An 18,724-nucleotide genomic window follows, 5' to 3' on the forward strand; every position below is an offset into this window, starting at 1 on the left:
CACTGAAATGAATGGGGACCCACCTGAAATGGGTTCATGATCCACCTAGTGGGTCCTAACCCACAGTTTGAGGAACACCGCTCTAGTCTACATCAACTGCGGTATCGCCCCCTGCCCCCTACATGGAGAATTCCATGGCCTGCAATAGGGAACCGGAAGTTGCTGCGGAGCGTCCTGGACGCTGACTGCGCCCTCACCTCTCGAAACAAGGATAGGGGCGGAAGTAGCCTGTTAGCATTTCCGGCCGTGGTGGTGGGGGGAAAAGAGCGTGTCAGAAAGTCTCGCGAGATCTGCCGGGCAGAGAAACGAACGGCGCCTGCAGCCCGGAGATAGGCTGCGCCGTTCTTACCTCAGCGCCGACGCGCAGGCGCAGTGGGGGAGCTGCGCCGGCCGTCTGCCTTCTCTGTATGTGTGAGAGAAGCGCGCAGCGGAGGCCGTTTGGGGGTCCCCGTCCCGTCCTGTCCCGGGCGTCCAGTGAGCCGCGGCAGGAGCAGAGCGCGAGGCGGCGGCGGACGCCGAGAAGCGGCCGAGGAGGCGGCGGCGGCCCGGAGGAGAGGCGCGGAGAGGCGCGCAGGCCGCACTGGGCCCCGTCGGCGAAGGGCGCGGGATGTAGGAGCCCTCCAGGAGCCGCACCTTCCATGTGAGCAGCCCGGCGGTCGGTTGCCCGGCGAGGGCCGCTGCGCCCATGGCGGCTGCTTCCTCCTCCCCGGGGGCGCCTTGACGGACCTGCCGCGAGCGATCCCGATGCCGAGCACCTCGGAGGCGGCCTCGTCGTCCGGAGGCGGGAGCGGCGGCGCGCGGGGCTGGGGCGGCGGCGGAGGCTCCGAGTCGCCGGCGGCGGAGAAGAAGCGCCCGCACCAGCGGCGGCGGAAGCGCTACGCCTCGGCCCAGCCGCAGCTGCCGTCCCCGCTGCCCCCTCCCGTGGCGGGCCCGCCGGCGCCTTCGCTGCTGTTCCCGCTGCTGCAGCCCTCGCTCCTGCAGCCGCCGCTGCCGCCGCAGTCCCTGCTGTTCCTGGCGGCCACCGGCGGCGCCGCCTCCTCCTGCTGCGGGGAAGGGGGGGAGCGGAAGCGGCCGCGGGGCAAGCGGCGCTCGGGGTCCCGGCACAAGCGGCGGCGAGGCAGGTTAGGGGGTGGGGGCGCGGGGGCGGCGGGCGAGGGCGGCCTGGGCGCCGCGGACCGGCGCGGGAGCGGGGCGGGCCTGGGGCCGCTGGTGGAGGCGGCGGTCGAGGAGTACGACGACGTCAGCTCGCAGTCCGAGGGGCCGCTGGGCGGCGGGACGGCCGGGGCGGGGAGCGGCGGGGGGAGCCCGGCGTCCTCCGGCGGCGGCGGCAGCCAGCAGCGCCCGGGCCGCGCTGAGTCGGAGCGGAGCAGCCGGCGGCCGCGCAGGGAGCACCGCAGCAGCAGCGGCCGACGCTCCCGGGAGCGGCGCCGGGAGCACCGCAGGCGGGGGGAGGACAAGGACAAGAAGGCTCCGCCGCAGCAGGAGGGGGCGGCCTCGGTCGCCAGGGAGGCCTCCTCCTCCAAGTCCCGCAGCCGCCACAACCACAGCGGCGGCCAGGACCGAGAGGGCCCCCGGAGCAGCAGCGGCGGCGGCAGCGACGGTCGCAGGAAGGGCTCGGCCGCCTCGCCGAGCGGCGGGAGGAAGGAGCGGGAGAGCAAGGCCCGCCGCAGCCGCACCAAAGTGGCCAAGGAGCCGCCCTCGGCGTACAAGGAGCCGCCCAAGGCCTACCGGGAGGACAAGGCCGAGCCCCGGGCCTACAGGCGGCAGCGCTCGTCTCCCAGCCCCTGCCGGGACGACAGCCCGCCCAGCCACAGGGCCTCGCAGGGCCAGCGGAGCCGCAAGTCGCCCAGCCCCCGCTCTTCGCTCAGCCCCTACCGCCGCCGGTCTCCCAGCTACAGCCGGCACAGCTCCTACGAGCGCGGCGGGGATGTGTCGCCCAGCCCCTACAGCAGCTGGCGCCGCTCTCGGAGCCCCTACAGCCCCGCCATCAGGTGAGCCCGGAAGGGTGGGATGGGGCTCGCTGGAGCTGTTCAGGCCTCTTGTAGGCAAATGACAGGCCACCGAGGCTTGCACGGTGCGTGAGCAGGTGACCTGCTCAAGAAGTGCAAGTCAGCCTCTTCCTCCTCCTTTCCTTTGTTTTGTTAACAAACAGCCCCATTCTATCCACACTTTCCTGGGAGTAAGCCCCATTGACACTAATGGGACTTACTGTTGAGTAGACATGCATGGGATTGGGCTGAAAGACAACTGCATTGGATATATTGAATTTAATTTTTTTATCCAATTCCAAGTTACAGGTTTCCTTGATGTCATTCGATACACGAATAGGCCAGTTACAAGCCGCAGTAAGGCTGAAGTTTTTGCATTGCATTTCTGTGCCTTTTGCTCAGGAGTAAGGACCCCATCCTGTCCAGTCTTCCAGCACCGATGCAGCCCCAAGGTAAGGGAACAAATGTTCCCGTACTTTAAGGAAGCCACTGTGACTGTCTCCCCAACACAGAAAGCAGTGCATGTCTCATTGGCACAGCTGCACTGGCACTGGAAAATTGGATAGGATTGGGCCCTAAGTCTCACTATATTCAGTGGTATTTATTCCCAGGTAACTGTGTGTATTGTACTAGTGTAGCCTTAGCGAAACAGGCCTCATTTTGAAAAGTCAGCAAATACTGTTTATGGTAGCCTGTGTGTGAAAGCTGGTTGGGTAGTTAATTGTTTGGATTCCTGTAGGTAGTATGTACTGGAAGTATTGTGAAATTCCTTTGAGAATTGTGAAATCAACAAATTTTGGAGAAGTAGGAAATAGTTAATGTGTGTAGATTGAGTAGATACTGATTTGCTTAATGGCTAAGGCAATGGTTTCCAAACTGGGTCGGGATCCACTGGTGGGTTGTGACCTGATTTTTGGTGGGTCACCAAAGAATGATGGAAAAAGTCTCGTAAACCAAGGTGGGTCTGATAGAAAGTTTTAAAAAGTGGGTCCTGGTGCTAAAAAGTTTGGAATCACTGAGCTAAAGTTTAGATATTCAACTACATTGAAAGTAATGGATTGTCTGGAAGTGATGATTTTTAAAGAACAGTTATTCCTGTAATCTAATGGGTCTGGAAAAGTACTAGCAACTGTGTTGTGGACATCAAGAGTATGTGTCAGGAAACACTATACTTGCATCTTAAATAATGCTGCCAAAATATTTTTTCCAGATTGTACTTAGTAATGTAAATCAGTTTCTTGCACTTATGCTACAATCTTGTCTATATTTTACTGAGAGTAAACTCCATTGAATTCAGTGGGGCTTATTTCTGAGCGCATAGGATTGTGCTGTTAGCTTTGCAGTTCTTTGGTATTTATAGTCATACGCTTGTATTAAAGATGTGCCAGACTGAAATTCTGAATACACACACACAGAAGTATTTAAATCTGAGACTTCTGGGAAAATAAACATAAGAACAGCCCCGCTGGATCAGGCCATAGGCCCATCTAGTCCAGCTTCCTGTATCACACAGCGGCCCACCAAATGCCCCAGGGAGCACACCAGATAACAAGAGACCTCATCCTGGTGCCCTTCCTTGCATCTGGCATTCTGACATAACCCATTTCTAAAATCAGGAGGTTGCGCATACACATCATGGCTTGTACCCCGTAATGGATTTTTCCTCCAGAAACTTGTCCAATCCCCTTTTAAAGGCATCTAGGCTAGACGCCAGCACCACATCCTAAGTTTTTGTTTAGAGTGTAATCACTAGATCTTCCTTTGGTTACTATTTAGACATGACATTTTTTATTTCGTTTATGTAAATACATAAGAAAGGGGCTTTGCTTTCACCTCCAGAAGCATAGGTGGGCATAGGGGTTGGATAAGGGGTTGAAAATAAAGTTTTCTGGAAACATACATGGCCTGATCTAATTGTCTGCATGATTCCTTGGAAGTAAGCTTCAGTGAGTTGAATAGGATTTTATTCTGAAGAAAATATGCACAGAGGTTGTATCCTTATCTGAGCAGGCTCAAAACATTTAACTTCCTTGCCTCTCCTTCCATAAAGTGGTTTTCAGATAGCCACACCCACAATGGACTGACTTCCTATCTTGGAAATCTTTGCCCTTGATGTGCAGTAGCAGATGCGTTGATTTTGAAATGCTTTCTTCACCTACCCCAATATTAGCAATTGTGATTTTCCTTGTAAAAGATCTCTTGATCTTGTACCTCTTCATTGTAAAGCAGTGTTTCTCAGACTGAGGGTCGGGACCCACTATGTGGGTTGTGAGCCATTTTCGGGTGGGTCACCATTCGTTTCAATATTTTATCTTTAATATACTAGACTTGATGCTACCATTGTACGTATGTGACTGCATTTGGAGAAATGTGAGACGTCTGTACTTTTAACAGGCTACTATGTATATGCTTTTAAAAATGATAGTCAATGGGATTTACTCCTGGTTAGGATTGCAGCCTGGGATTGTCAAAATTTTCCTGCTGGATTATGTCACTTCCAGTCATGACATCTTTTCTGGTGGGTCCTGACAGATTCTCATTCTAAAAAGTGAACCTTGGTGCTGAAAGTTTGAACCACTGCTTGTAAAGAGTTATGATCCTGTTGACCACTGTCCTCTCACTGGTCTTGGCATCTTAAGTTTTTCAAAAATTCTTGGTAACCTTCTTTGTACCTTCACTGCAAACACCAGGCCTTCTTTTTTTCCTTTATGTTCTTATGGAGCCACCTTTTCTATAGATTGTAAACATTGCAAAATACTGTGGGGTTTGTTTGGGTAGTCTTTTGCCATTTCATCTAAATGTGCAATGAAATTTTTTTTAGAGATTATTCCTTTATTTTAGGTCTTTTAACAAGCAGAAGTTCTGTAAAATAGCTGATTGTTTCAGATCAGTTTTCAGAACCCTTCTATCTCTAAGAAGTTCACTTCTTTTTACAGCAATCGCAGTTCTATCATTATTTTGTGCCTTTCCTATGTGATATCCTGTTAATGTTTGTATACTGGCAGTTTGGCCATATGGTTGCAAATGAGTTTCAATTGCTTTTTAAAAAAGAATCCTTTGAATAGTTATCATTGATTAACAAATGTGATGGGAATCCCCTCTCCCATCTCTTTTAGGAGAAGAGTGTATGACTTCAGGAACTAGTAACTTAAAAACAAACTCATGCCTCAGTGAATTATTTCTCCTTTAAAACTACTTAACTGTCAAAGGAGGCCTGACTTTATGTTCTGTGGTTCACAGGTGGTTTATCTTCTGTCTGTTGTGACAAGCCACCATTCCTATTGACGTAACTTGAAGAGGATTTATTCAGATGGAGAATAGTGTAAAATATAGACTGTGTGAACCATTTATATTAAAGCAAAAATATTGGTTGAGTTTTTTCACATGTTTATGTATTGTCTTTCTCCAAGCTGCTTAGGCTGCTATATGTCCTTCCCTTCCTCTTGTCTTATTTGAGATGGGTTAGTCTGAGAGAGAGTTATTGAGATAGGGTCACCCAGTAGACGAGCTAGGGTCACCAAGTAGACTTCCTGGGTTAGTGGGAATTTGAACCTGGGTCTTCCTGATCTAAGTTCAGGATTCTAATCATTACTTGTGTTAGTGGGCTTGATCCTTGGAGTGCAATTTAATATGTTCAGTCTTGGGGGAAGAAGATTCTTCTTGCCCTTTTATTGAAGAAGGAAATGTGTAGGACTTTTAATGTTCTTTTAACATATGGGAAGGTTGTATCTTGATTTTCCTCTGTTCTCCTTCGTGATACTTGATGTTGGTTTCAGTATGAAAGAGATTTCTAACGTACTTGCACAATAGACTGGAATTGTGTTGAGAATAGGAAACATGTTGAAATCGTATTTGAGCTGCTTAATACAGTACAGGAATTTTTTAAGATTGTGTTTTATCTGTTCACTCTGTGCCTGGCCTTTCTCTTTCTATGTTGCTGAACTGTCATGCTTTACCTTATTCCAGTTAGAACAGGAATATTCAGGTAGTGCAAAACTGAAAAGCAAGGATGTAAAGTAGTATTATTGGTATCAATAGTGCCCATAGCACTTTATTGCCATCTTTCTTAAATGTTGTCAAAATCAAATACAGTAGACCCTCCTTTTACACTGGTAATCTGTTCTGGAGACACCATTGGAATGTGAACCCAATAAACCTTGACAAGTGTTGTTTTGGTACTTTGATCCAAGACCTCAGAAGTTCACATTCTTCCACAGAACCAAACTATTTCTTTCCCTAAAAGGCTATTTTAAAGGTGCCTACTTAGCTCTTTAGAGGCCATGGTCATCAGCTTACTCAGTATTGTAATTATAAAATACAAATTACAAGGCAGTACCCTTTCCTCAACACACACAACCATGTTGTTGCTATTACTTATACCAATAAAGGTTTTTGAAATGGAAATTGATGTTGCTATTGCCTGAGATGCTACCAACTCTTGGATTCACATAACTGAATTCACTGATCCACAATTGCTGATGGCAATTGTGAGCCTGTTGTAAAGTGAATAACTCGTTGCATAATGAACTTTGTTTTATTAGAGAGTCTATTGTAAAGTGATTTAATTGTAAACAAATTCTAAAGTGAGTTCGCAGTGTGTAACTTCTGAGGAAATCTAATTACCTGTAATTCACTGAATTCCATTTATGAATCAAGTTCTTCTGAAAATCCTTTGCAGATTACTTTTTTAAGCAATAGAGAATTCTTCAAAGGAATTAAGTTCATTTTAAGCAAAAATTGGATCCTAAACTTTTCCAATACCATTTGTGCATGAAAAGTGCTTCTGAAGGAGTTGTAGACTTTGCATTGGATCCCATGGCATTTTGGAGCTCCTTTGGGGGAGATGGAGGAAAGCTGGAGAAAGCCCTGTTCTGTATCTAGTTTTTTGTGTTCTGGCTGTCATCCCTTAAATTGCATACATTAAAATTGCTGATTAGCTTGCATGTAAATATATTTCAATGTATGAAAACACTGAGAACAATTCAGTTCAATTTCAGCACTGTTAAATTCCATTCAAATAAATGGTAGATATTTAGCCTGATCCTGTGTTCTTATAGGTTGCAATGAATTCAATTGGATTTATTCTCTACTAAACGTGTTTAGTACTTAAATTCTGTATATATGACACAATCTGTAAACCTCGCATAATGTTGATAGAAACACAAGCATCTTCCTTGATGAGACTGAAGGTTCATCTAGCTCCTCATCATGATTCCCATTATGGCCAATCGGTTGCTTCTGGTGCGTCCACAAGCAGGGCATGAAGGCAAGTGCCTTCCTCCTTTACTGTTGTTTCCCAACAAGTAGGGCTCATTGGCATTATATTTCTGGACAGGCTAATAGCCGCATGGATAGGCCTTTCCTACTGTGAACTTTTTAAAAACCCCTTTTAAGCAATCTAAGCTTGTGGTCATCACCAATTCTTGTGCAACACATTCTTATAATTAAGCATTTTAGAAAAAAGCACTGCTTGGACTTTTCTAAATCTACTGCTAATTATTTCACTGGATTATCCTAATGTTATGGAAGATGAAGAAATACTACCTTGTCCCTTTTTCTAAGCCAGTGCTTCCCAAATCTTTTAGCACTGGAACTCATTTTAAAACTGAAAATCTATCATGACCCAATAGCTTTACGAGACAAAAAAGGAGATTCAGGCATGCCCCTGTATCTGTGGTGGTTCCTTTGCGGAACCCCCTACAGTTACCTGAAACCACAGATATGGGTGAACACCTGCCCCCCCCCCCCGAGGTGAAGGAATCTCTGCTCCTCTCACCTCAGTAGGGCCTTCTGAGCCCAGCAGAAGTCACAGATGTTCATCCACAGCCTCTGCCGGGCTCAAACTGAGCTTGGCAGCTCAAAACATGTGACTTCTAGTTTCATGGAGAAGCTGGGAGTGACATTTTGAATGCCTTATAAGGTGTTAGGAGGCCTGGGGAAGCCCTAGAGGGCTTGCTTTTTTATCTTGTCTTCAAATGACTTTTCTAAACTAAAATGCTCCAAATAAGGTAAAGTGTTTTCTACCTGGTCAGTTTGGATTGTCCTTTTCTGCATATTTCCCAATTTTACAGTATTGTATTTGAGAGTATAGTGCAGGGGTCTCTAAACCTTTTTGGTCAAAGGGCTGCATCAGATATCTGGCACAGTGTTGAGGGCTGGAAAACAAATTAAATAAAAAATTTAAATAAATACATTAGAGATGGAACTTAGATGAATGAATGGGCTCAAATGTCCAGGATTTCTCCAAGCACCAACACTGCCCAATAAATAAAGCACACGCTTAAATGGACCCCCATTCCCACACCCCACAAGCACAACTCTAGTTTTTGGTCAACTGGGCCAGAGGCTCTCAGGGGATGACAGGCTGGCCATGCACCAGATTGAGGCTCGCTGCGGGCTGCATCTGGTCCCCAGGTTCGGGTTTGGAGACCCCTGGTGTAGAGTATGGCTGTGGTTCACAAACTCTCAGGGAGTCTGAGGACTGCAGTAAGTCATTGCGTGGGAGTGGGGAAGGCAGCGACATGATCCCCATGATCACTAAGGGGGCTGACATGTACTTACCACTCCTTGCTGCAGCCTCCCAGGGGTGCAGGGAGCTCTGCGCGGCCGTCTGCAGGGCTCCCAAAAGCTTAGAAAGTGAAAGTGGAGTGATTGTGTCCCACCTCCAAAACTGGAAGTCGAGTGTGATCACTCTGCTTTCACTTTTTGAAGGATGGGGAGCCCTGTGGAGTGTCTTGCAGGGCTCCCCACAACCGCAGGAGGCTGCTGCCGGGACTAGTAAGCAAATGTTAATCCCTGCAGCCCCCTTAGCAACCGTGATCCTGGGCATCATGTCACTGCCTCCTCCCTGCCCCAGCCCCTTAAGGCGGCAGAGGCCAGGGACCTCAGGCTGGGGTATCGCCATGTCCTAGTTTGAGAAGCCCTGGTGTATAGTATAGTATACACTATATCAGTGTTTCTCAAACTGTGGGTTGGGACCCACTAGGTGGGTCCCCATTCATTTTAATATTTTATTTTTAATATATTGAACTTTGATGCTGCCATGGTATGTGACTGCATTTGGGGAAATATTACAGATCTGTACTTTTAACAGACTACTATGTATATGCTTTTAACAATGATAGTCAGTGGGACTTATTCCTGGTGAAGTGTGGGTAGGATTGCAAAAAATTACCCTGATTGATGATGTCACTTCCGGTCATGACATCACTTTCTGTGGGTCCTGACAGATTCTCATTCTTAAAGAGTGGGTCCTGTTGCTAATAGTATGAGAACCACTGCACTATATAGTGTATAGCAACTATTTTCAACCAGTGTGCCATGGTAAACTGATGGGCTGCAAGTGGTCCACAGGTGTGCTGTGGGAGTGTGGTGAATTTATTTAATTAATAAATATCATTTATTAATGGGTGCATTGAGGGATGTGAACGCCTTACCAGCGGCATGGTGTGCCTTGTCAATTGTCAAAAGACTGATGGTGTGCCCTGACAATTTTAGTGCCTTGTCAGTGTACCATGAGTTGAAAAAGCTTGCAAATCGCTGGTGTATGGTATAGTAAACCTCATAAGCAAAGTAGTGAATGACTTGGTTTCCCTTTTACAAAACATGTGCATACGCCTGTATTTATAACTTAATAACAAAATTTTTTAATAAAATTTGACCCATTTGAGTGAGAAATGAAATCTCTATATAGTGAGTAGAGGAGTTTTTAATTGAAACCTCTGCACATCTCATCCTTATAAAGAAGGAAGATATTTGCATTTTTGTCTACTTTTGCATTTGTTTTGGTGTCCTAAACCGTATAGCTTTCCTTTTTATAGAAAAGGCGTTTTTGAAAGAGAGGCTTGTTAAGTATTCTACATTGACACAAATTCTGCATTTGTCTTTTGCTAAACATTAGCATTCTTTGTTTTCTGTGCCACTCTTCTCCTCAGTGCATGAAGGCTGTTATGAGAAATGAAAGGGTTGCACGCACCTTCCATATTGCTTTTCAGTATTCATTATTGTAACTACTTTAAAAATATGACATCAGATACCCTCTTTGACTTTTAATGTTAGAGGACATAGGCACAGAGGTAATCGGTTCTTGAAACATGTATTAATGTCATTGTCTTCACCAATTTGTGACTACACAAAATTGATGCAAGCTTACTTAGTTTTTTGTGCGTATGACAGTATCCATAAACAATTTCTAAAAAAGAGCAACTGCAGTCACAGTATGTTGCAATTATTATTATTATTATTATTATTATTATTATTATTATTATTATTTATTAACAGTATTTATTAACAGTATTTATATACCGCTTTTCAACTAAAAGTTCACAAAGCGGTTTACAGAGAAAAATCAAATAACTAAATGGCTCCCTGTCCCAAAAGGGCTTACAATCTAAAAAGATGCAAATGAATACCAGCAGTAGAAATCTCAGTAAAATTCTGAAATAGTAGGTTTTCATTTCCGTCTCTGATTATAAATAAAAAATAAAACCTATGTATGTAGATAATATAATAACCTAAAAAACATTTTGGAAGGTTTAATATGTGAAATAAATTGAAAGTACAGTCGTGCATTGCTTAATGACAGGGATGCTCTCCAACACCCTGTCATCAAGCAATGCTTGATGTTAAGCGAAGCCAAGGGGAGCTGTCCTCCCCTTGCCTCCAGGGGCTTTTCTGAACCTTGCAGAGGCAGCATGCATTTGTGTGCAGCCTCTGCGAGGCTTAGAATGGCCAAAAAGGGGGAAAAGATGTGACTTCTAGTTTCCCAAGGGAAACCGGAGGTGACTTTTTCACCTTATAAGGCAGTGGTTCTCACACATTTAACACCGGGACCCACTTTTTAGAATGAGAATCTGTCAGGGACCACAGAAAGTGATGTCATGACTAGAACTGACATCATCAAGCAGGAATACTTTTAACAATCCCAGGCTGCAATCCTACTCAGGATTAAGTCCTGCAGTCCTACTCAGTCCTGCAGTCCTCCAAGTCCTGCAGTCCTACTCAGGATTAAGTCCCATTTGCTATAAAAGAATATACATAATAGCTTGTTAAAAGTGCATTTGGGGAACTGCATTTCCCCAAATGCAGTTACATACCATGGTAGCATCAAGCCTAATATAGTAAAAATAAAATAATGAAATGAATGGGGACCCACTTGAAATTGATTTGTGACTCACCTAGTGGGTCCTGACCCACAGTTTGAGAAGCACTGTTATAAGGCATTTGGAGGCCCGGGGAAGCCCTCCAGGGGCTTCCCTGGGCCTCAGAATGCCTTAAAAGGCATCAAAATGTCACTTTTGGTTTCCTGAGGGAAGCTGGAAGTTGCATTCTTTCGACTGTAGGAGTAAGTTTGAAGCAACTAGTGGATGCGCAGTGCCTCTGCCGACTTCAGAAAGCCCTCCAGAGGGGACCAGAGCGCAGCGCAGGTAGGGCTAAGTCTGACCCAATGTGGGTCCAGGGGACCCCTGTTGAGCCAGATTCGCGGATGTAAAATCTGCTGATAATCAGGACCCACCTGTATGTGCCTTAAAACAAGCTCAAGGATTACACTGAAAATTTTGTGTATAAAACATTTGTCTGTTTTGTAAAAATTATTCTATTGCTTTTTAATTGCATCATTGGGCCATTTATTTATAGTTACAACATAAACACCTGTAATAACAGCAACTATATTTATTACAAACATTTTACCAATATGAGAAGTACAATTTATGGAAATGGCCTACCAAGGAGTAAGCAAGTGAAAAAAGGTTGGAAACCACTGTTCTAGAGTATCTGTATGCAGCAGATACTTAAAATGTCTTTGTAGCTCTTTGATTCTGTGAAATGTTGTATTGTGGCACTGATCTGGGACAGCATTTGCTCAGTGGTGCCTTTGTAAGTTTTAGTTTGGTTTCAATAAGATACCTTCTAATACGAGGCAGTGAACACTGGAAAGTCTCTTTGAAATTGTTGGATTCCCCCCCACCCCTAAACCTGAAGTTGATAAGTGAGATAACCTTTTGAAACTATTAATTTTTTCTGTTGTTCGTATAGTATTTTTGTACTGCTTCAATTCTTGCTATGTGGTATCAAACAGTTTTCAAATGCCATTCGTGTTTTAAGTCATGCTGAATTGCTTTTAAAGCAATTATTTAAATAGCTAAGGGCGCAATCCTAACCCCTTATGTCAGTGCTAGAAAGCACTGACATAAGGGCAATGCAGCTCCAAGGTAAGGGAACAAACATTCCCTTACTTTGAGGAGGCCTCTGTGAGTGACACCCAATTGCAGGATGCACCACATGTCCCATTGGCACTGCTATGCCAGTGCTGGAAAGCACTGTGACATAAGGGGTTAGGATTGTGCCCTAAAATGAGTAGATTGATTTAAATCAATGGAAGACTGATCTAAATATTGATTTCTGTTAAATTTATTTAGATATTTTCTAATTAAAAGTGAATTGATTTAGTATTGCTTCATTCTGACAACAGAGTTATCTTCTAATTTGTTGTACTGTTTACATAAGTCACATTCAGTGTTCTTCATGAGGTGAAAGGTAAATGTATTTGTTCTTGGATTGGTAAGTAGAGAGAGAATTATTTAGATTAGTTGTGCTGAGCCAGTTGCAGAGATCAGGTCATTACTAGACATAAGAGAAGAGAAAAAGGTCACCCAAATGAATAAGTGCAGTGGTTCCCAAACTGTGGGTCAGGACCCAACAGTGGGTTGTCTCCCAATTTTTAGTGAGTGTTGCAAAACTCAGTTTTTGTCAGTCAGTTGCAAAACTGACAAGCTGATAACTGGCAAGGAAAATGTATTGGTTCCTATGGAAACGAAAGGATCAGAACATGCATGTTTGTTTGCTTGAGCAGTTGGTAAAGTGAAACTTCTTTTTTAAGTCTTGTAAAGCTAGGTGGGCCTGATGGAGTGTCATTTAAAAAGTTGTTCTAGGTGCTGAAAAGTTTGGGAAGCACTAGATAAGTGGATTACATTTGTGCTGACTTATCAGTCCCTAGTCTCCAGTATCAAGCCAGTTTGTCCATAGACTATAATACTGTATGCTGATTGGTAATGTGACTTTTTTTCCTTCCTGTTTTCTCCTATTGTAAAGTAGCCTTTCATAAGTTCATTAAAAGTTTCATTTCAACACATTTATGTTAAGTTTAGATTTCATTGTATAGCAGGTTATTATAAGAGAAAATTTCTACAGGTCCAACCTTGTTATGCACAGAATTTTTTATACACGGATTTGACTCAACACAAATGCAAATGAAAAGGAATGTGGTGATCCCTGGAGAAGGGGAAAAATGCACTCCTTTAAAATGCTTTTCTTACTGTTGTAGAGATTTTTATCTCAACATGATGAGAAGGGCCCTTTAAATTAAAGGAAAACAGTCCTTTACAATAGTTAGAGCAGGGATGTCAAACTTGTTTCATACAGAGGGCCGAAGTTAGCATTCAGGGCACCTGTTGAGGGCCGGAAGTTGAAGTCATTAAGCAGAAAGTGACATCATTAAGCAGCTGATGACCAGAAATCAGTACCTTGCTCTCATATAGAAGTTCATTAACTGCAAATGACAGAAGAGAAAATATGCAAATCTTGATCATATTTCAAAATATGGGAAAGTCCAATTTTCATGTGGGCCGCTGTTTCAGTGGTAACACCTCAGCACTGCTCAGCAGCTGAGAGCCTGAGGGCTGGATGAAAAGCTTTGGGCCTTATGTTTGTCACTCCTGAGTTAGAGAGAGGGCAGCCAGCTGACAATCCATCAATCATTCTCTCTCCAAGGTACCTCCTCCCTTCCCCCTGAACACATGAAAGAAAGATTATACTTTCTAAGTGCCTGGAGAGAGATTGATTGTTGGATTGTCCTCTTAATAACTCTATCTTAACATCACAAAGGTCAACAAGCCTGTTTTTAAATCACCTAAGCAAAGGGACTTTGTTTTTTAAATTGATTTGCTATAGTGGGATTTTTGCCATCCATGTTCTGGGATTCTGAGTTCTGGGAGTGGAACCCACAAGAATAATGAGACTCAACCTGTATAACTGAAAGTTGGGTGTTCTTAATTCAATTTCAATTTTAAAAAATCTCTTTAACTCTTATTCACTCAGAGTGAATTAAAATACCAATTTTAATTTTATTTTAATATTTGTTAACAAAACCAAGCAATTGATGGAGCTATCAGATATGTTGATTTACATCTAAGGTCCAACTATGCATTATGTGGAGTGGGGAGGTAAGCTGAGGTGGTAGAATTGAGGACTGTTGCACTTCAGACTGCAGGTGTTTGGATCATTTCAGAATTCCCCATGCCAAAAACAGAATCAGCCACCCTTTACTGCCGTTAGTGAATGAGCCGACTGGAGGGAAGATTTAGCATCTACCTCTCCCCAGTTTACTGGTTTACTACATACAGGATGTTTTTGAATGAGAGATTTTAAAATATGACCTCATGTCTACAGTCTGAAGTGGAACAGTTCACAATTGTGCCACTTCCCTGTGCATAATGTGTATATACTAAATAGGCAGTTTGCTGTTATATTTATTGTTCTATAGGTGCAGATCATTATTTTAGAATACTGTACTGTGATGCTTTGCCATACCTTGGCTTCCAGTACCAAGTCCTGTTCTATTGAATAGACTATAACATGGTTTATTGTGCTTGACTTCAAAAAGCAGAAATTTCCTTTACCAAGAAAAGTATCTTTTAACTGTTTGGTAGTGGCTTGTATTTGGGGTCATGAATTGTATTCATAGAATATAATTATAGATGATCAATATTAGAATATAATTATAGATATCAAGTTTGTTGATATCAAACTTAGGTTGCATTTTAATTCAGAGTGCTTTTAAAAGCTTGTTTATAACTACATTTTAAAAGGCAATTTCAAAGAGTTTAAAAATGAATTTTTATTTATCCAGATGTGTTATCTTTTTAAGAAAGTTAAACAATTGATTGTTGGCACTTAAAGAGGCTTTGCATACTTTAATGATTTGATGACTGGAAGATAGCTGTGCAAAGAAACCTAGATAATACTATCTTTTGAAAGTCAGTACTTTGAAGTTTCTTGGATGAAATTCTGATCTCAAAAGAACAGAGTAGCCAGGTGTAAATGAAGTTACTTTTAAACTTTGAGTCTGTAACTAAACTTTTACTCTTGTAAACAGGAGATCTGCAAAATCTAGAAGCAGAAGCCCTTATTCATCAAGACACTCAAGATCTCGCAGTAGGCACAGATTATCAAGATCCAGAAGTCGGCAGTCGAGTATTTCTCCTAGTACTCTGACTCTAAAAAGTAGCCTGGCTGCAGAGTTGAACAAGAACAAAAAAGCTAGAGCTGCAGAGGCAGCCAAAGCCAATGCAAAAGTTTCGAACACATCTACACCTACTAAGGGAAGCACTGACACTGGGGCGACTGCACCACAAGTGAACAATGTGAAGGAACTAAAGAAGATAAAGACTGAACATGCACCTTCCCCTTCAGGTGGTTCAGCCTTGAAAAATGATAAGACAAAGATAAAAGTTCCTGTTCAGGAGGCAAAGGGGGAAAACAATTTGATTGTAGAGAAAGCTGCTAAGCAAAAAACTTCAGTGGTGAAGGAAACTAAATCAACCCCTGTGAAGCAGCCACCCCCACCCCCACCACCCCCACCCCCACAGCCTGTTGCAGTGAAAGAGAAAAGTAAGTCTCACCCTCCAAGTGTGGCACCTAAGGAAAAGGATCGCAGTGTTGCACTAATAACTTCTACATTGCCACCCCTGCCTCTTCCTCCTCTGTTGCCTGAAGATAAAGATACAGATAGGTGAGTTGTGATTGACTTGATTCTTCTCTCTCTTAAAGCACAATTTCCAGTTGCAGATTTTATTTCAACAGAAAAAAATTAGGTGGAGTTTTTTTAAGGTTTGAATGGTGTCGGGTGCGAAGTATGTAAAACAAAATTGTTGATTATGATTTAGGTGTGTTGGAATCATCAGCCCAGTTTTTGTAGAGAAAATATTTATTAGCACCAGTTTTGAAACTGTTTTCTATATGTCTATGGAACATAAATAATGTGATTTGTTGGGCTTCGTGTGGGGGTGGGGCAGTTGTCATCCGTGGAGCTTTGTTCCCAACCTCCCCAGCAGGGTGGGGGGGGGAGGCTTAACGAAGGGTGGAGGGAAGTGCCTCAGGAGCCTTAGCTGGGTGAAGGGAGGGAGGGGGTTACAGCACCCTTCTCCTCCTCTCTGTCTCTTGAGGGTGGTGTTCACTAGTGTGGCAGCAGGAACTGCTCCACGCTTTGCCCTCCTCACCCTCATCACAGGCTTACCTTATGAAGCCCTCTCTGCTCTACCTTTCCTCCCTCTCCCTCCTCCTGCTTCCTTTGTGAGAGCCTTAAAGGGGCCTGGGGCTCTGGTCCCTGCCTCCCTTGTGTTTGGTGGAACAGGCAGCTGGGCAGGGTGGCCCAGGGTCCAGGCAGCCTCTTCCCCTCCTACTCCTGCAGCTTTTGCTGCCAGTTTGGGGGCCATCGCCTGGCCTCTCCAGGTAAGTTGGGGCAGGAGGGAAGCAGCCAACCCCAACATGATTAAAATGTGTGTTTCTTTTGAGTCTTCTTAGTTCCAAATATATTTGAAAGTTTATTAGCCCGACTATTTTAGAACAAAATAGTTAAGAGATACCCAGCATTTTGGCTGGTAAATTCCTGTGTGCTCAATCCTCCTTCACCTTTCTTCCTTCTCCACCCCTCAGATTCATCTAGTCAATAGTCTGGAAGCAGAAGTCAGTCTTTTTTTATTGCCTTCAGTCCTGTCTCTAATGAATTATCTTTTTTTTGTTCCTCCGCTCACCTTTGCTTCCATGTTTCTTGCCTCTCTCGCACCTCTCTCTCGTGTGTCTTCTCAGAGGTAAATCCAAATGAGCTGACTCAATATACAGGTGGACCCTCATTATCAATGAGGGTTTTGTTCCTGGACCCCTCATGGATACCGAATTCCGTGTGATATCAAATCACATGGATTTCGGGTTCAGCTGAGCTCCAAATGCAACTGGAGCTGATCTGAGGCCTGGGGAGACTGCGTGCAGCCTGCGCGGGCCTCAGGTTGGGCTGAATGTGGCTCAACTAGGATCCAGAGGACCTTTGTTGAGCCAAATCCACAGATCAAAAATCTGTTAATAAGTAGGCTCAACCTGTAACTTCATAGGATCACAACTGTACTTGTTTACCTTCATCTGTTGTGCATTTTATCTTAAAGTGGAAAGGAGAAGCCACTGCAAGGACCTTGCTTCCCCCCACCCCAGTTCCTCAGGAGTTCTGGGTATCTTTATAAAGAAGCCATTTGTGGCTTCTTCTGGCAACAGCTGCCTTGGACCAGCCGCTCCTTAGAGCAAACATGAGACTTAGGGATAGCTAAAACAGTTGAATAACAGATAGGTAGGGGAAGGGACCAGCGATTATTTCTCCTTTTCTTTTCAGGAAAAGTGCAAGTTAGGCAGAAATTGTGAGTGTGCACACAGGTAATACAAGTAGGTTCCATTTAACTTTGTGGAACTTCTGAGTAAATAGCTTATCAAACAAAAGCTGGGCTGACTTCTCTCTCACACACATGTTGTCTGTCTCTGGCATTCTCCTTCCAGATTGACACATGCTTTATTTGCAACAAGGTTTTCTATCTTGAGTAACATGATAATTGAGCGGAGCTGTAAAGAAACCAACAGTATGTTTGATTACACACTTTGTCTCAGTTTGAGAGTTAAATTGGCACTATAGTGCAAATTGGCATGGATGTTCTGAAGTAGACATTCATTTATAGCTTCCTGAATCTGTTGCTTTAACCTTTTTGTTATGGGCTTGTTGAGATACAGAAACGAATGGGTGGTCACTGCAGTCGCCAAAGCAGTGGTTCAACAGAATCAAACAACCTAGCTCCAGTAACCACCCAGGCCACAGCATTCTTCACTGATTGCAGCTTCTGAATCAGGGGCAGCCCCACATAGAGCTCCAGTTTTGAAGTCACTATGGCATTGCGTACCAGGCAAAGCTGGGCAAACACATCCCTAGCTGTTCTACTACTTGGCTCTGTAGGGAGAGCTGTGAGTCAAGGATAATTCCCAAACTGCGTACCTGTTCCTGCAAGGGGAATGCAATCCCATTCCGAGTGAGCAGATGACTCAGTACCTGCATCAAGGATTTACAGACTGGGAGGTCCTCTGTCTTTTCTGGATTCAATCTCAGTGTATTGGCTCTGAACTGCCTCCAGACAGCACTGCAGGACTTCCACAGCTTTCCCGGAACGAGGTGACAAGGAGAGATAGAGTTGGGTGTTACCAGCATTTTGGTAACACCTCACTTCAAATCCCTATGATCTCCCAGATCACATTCAAGTAGATGTTATAAAGCATGAGGGACAGAATCGAACCCTATCGCAAACCACATTGTAAAGGCCAGGGCACTGAGCAGGTGTTCCTGAGCACTGTCTGGGACCTGTCGGTCAGAAGGAGTGGAACAATCACTAAGTAGTGCCCTCAAGCCCCAACTTGGCCAGCTGACCCAGAAGGATACAATGGTTGATGGTGTCAAAAGCCACTGAGAGGTCCAGCAGGGACACACTTCCCCATGTGGTCCTCAGCGAAGATCATCCAACAGGGTGACCAAGGCTGTCCCAAAGCCTGACCTGAAGCCAGATTGAAAGGGATTGAGATAAGCCATCTCACCCAGGATCACCGAAGCTGAGATGCTATCACTTACTCATTCACCTTACTCAAAGGAAGATTGG

The 18,724-nt window shown here is 44.4% G+C and overlaps 1 protein-coding gene across 1 annotated transcript in view; it reads left to right on the forward strand.

The window, feature by feature from the left end:
* Nucleotides 1-654: 654 nt before the first annotated feature.
* The window catches only part of CDK13 (cyclin dependent kinase 13), a 44,476-nt gene continuing 26,406 nt past the window's right edge, over nucleotides 655-18,724 (forward strand). The window contains exons 1-3 of the mRNA XM_066626956.1: nucleotides 655-1,259; nucleotides 1,293-1,991; nucleotides 15,142-15,777. Coding sequence (XP_066483053.1) covers nucleotides 745-1,259; nucleotides 1,293-1,991; nucleotides 15,142-15,777 — 1,850 coding nt within the window. The 5' untranslated portion in view covers nucleotides 655-744. The remainder of the gene's footprint in view (nucleotides 1,260-1,292; nucleotides 1,992-15,141; nucleotides 15,778-18,724) is intronic.

This window comes from Tiliqua scincoides, chromosome 5 (assembly GCF_035046505.1).
Source record: "Tiliqua scincoides isolate rTilSci1 chromosome 5, rTilSci1.hap2, whole genome shotgun sequence".
Lineage (NCBI taxonomy): Eukaryota > Metazoa > Chordata > Lepidosauria > Squamata > Scincidae > Tiliqua > Tiliqua scincoides.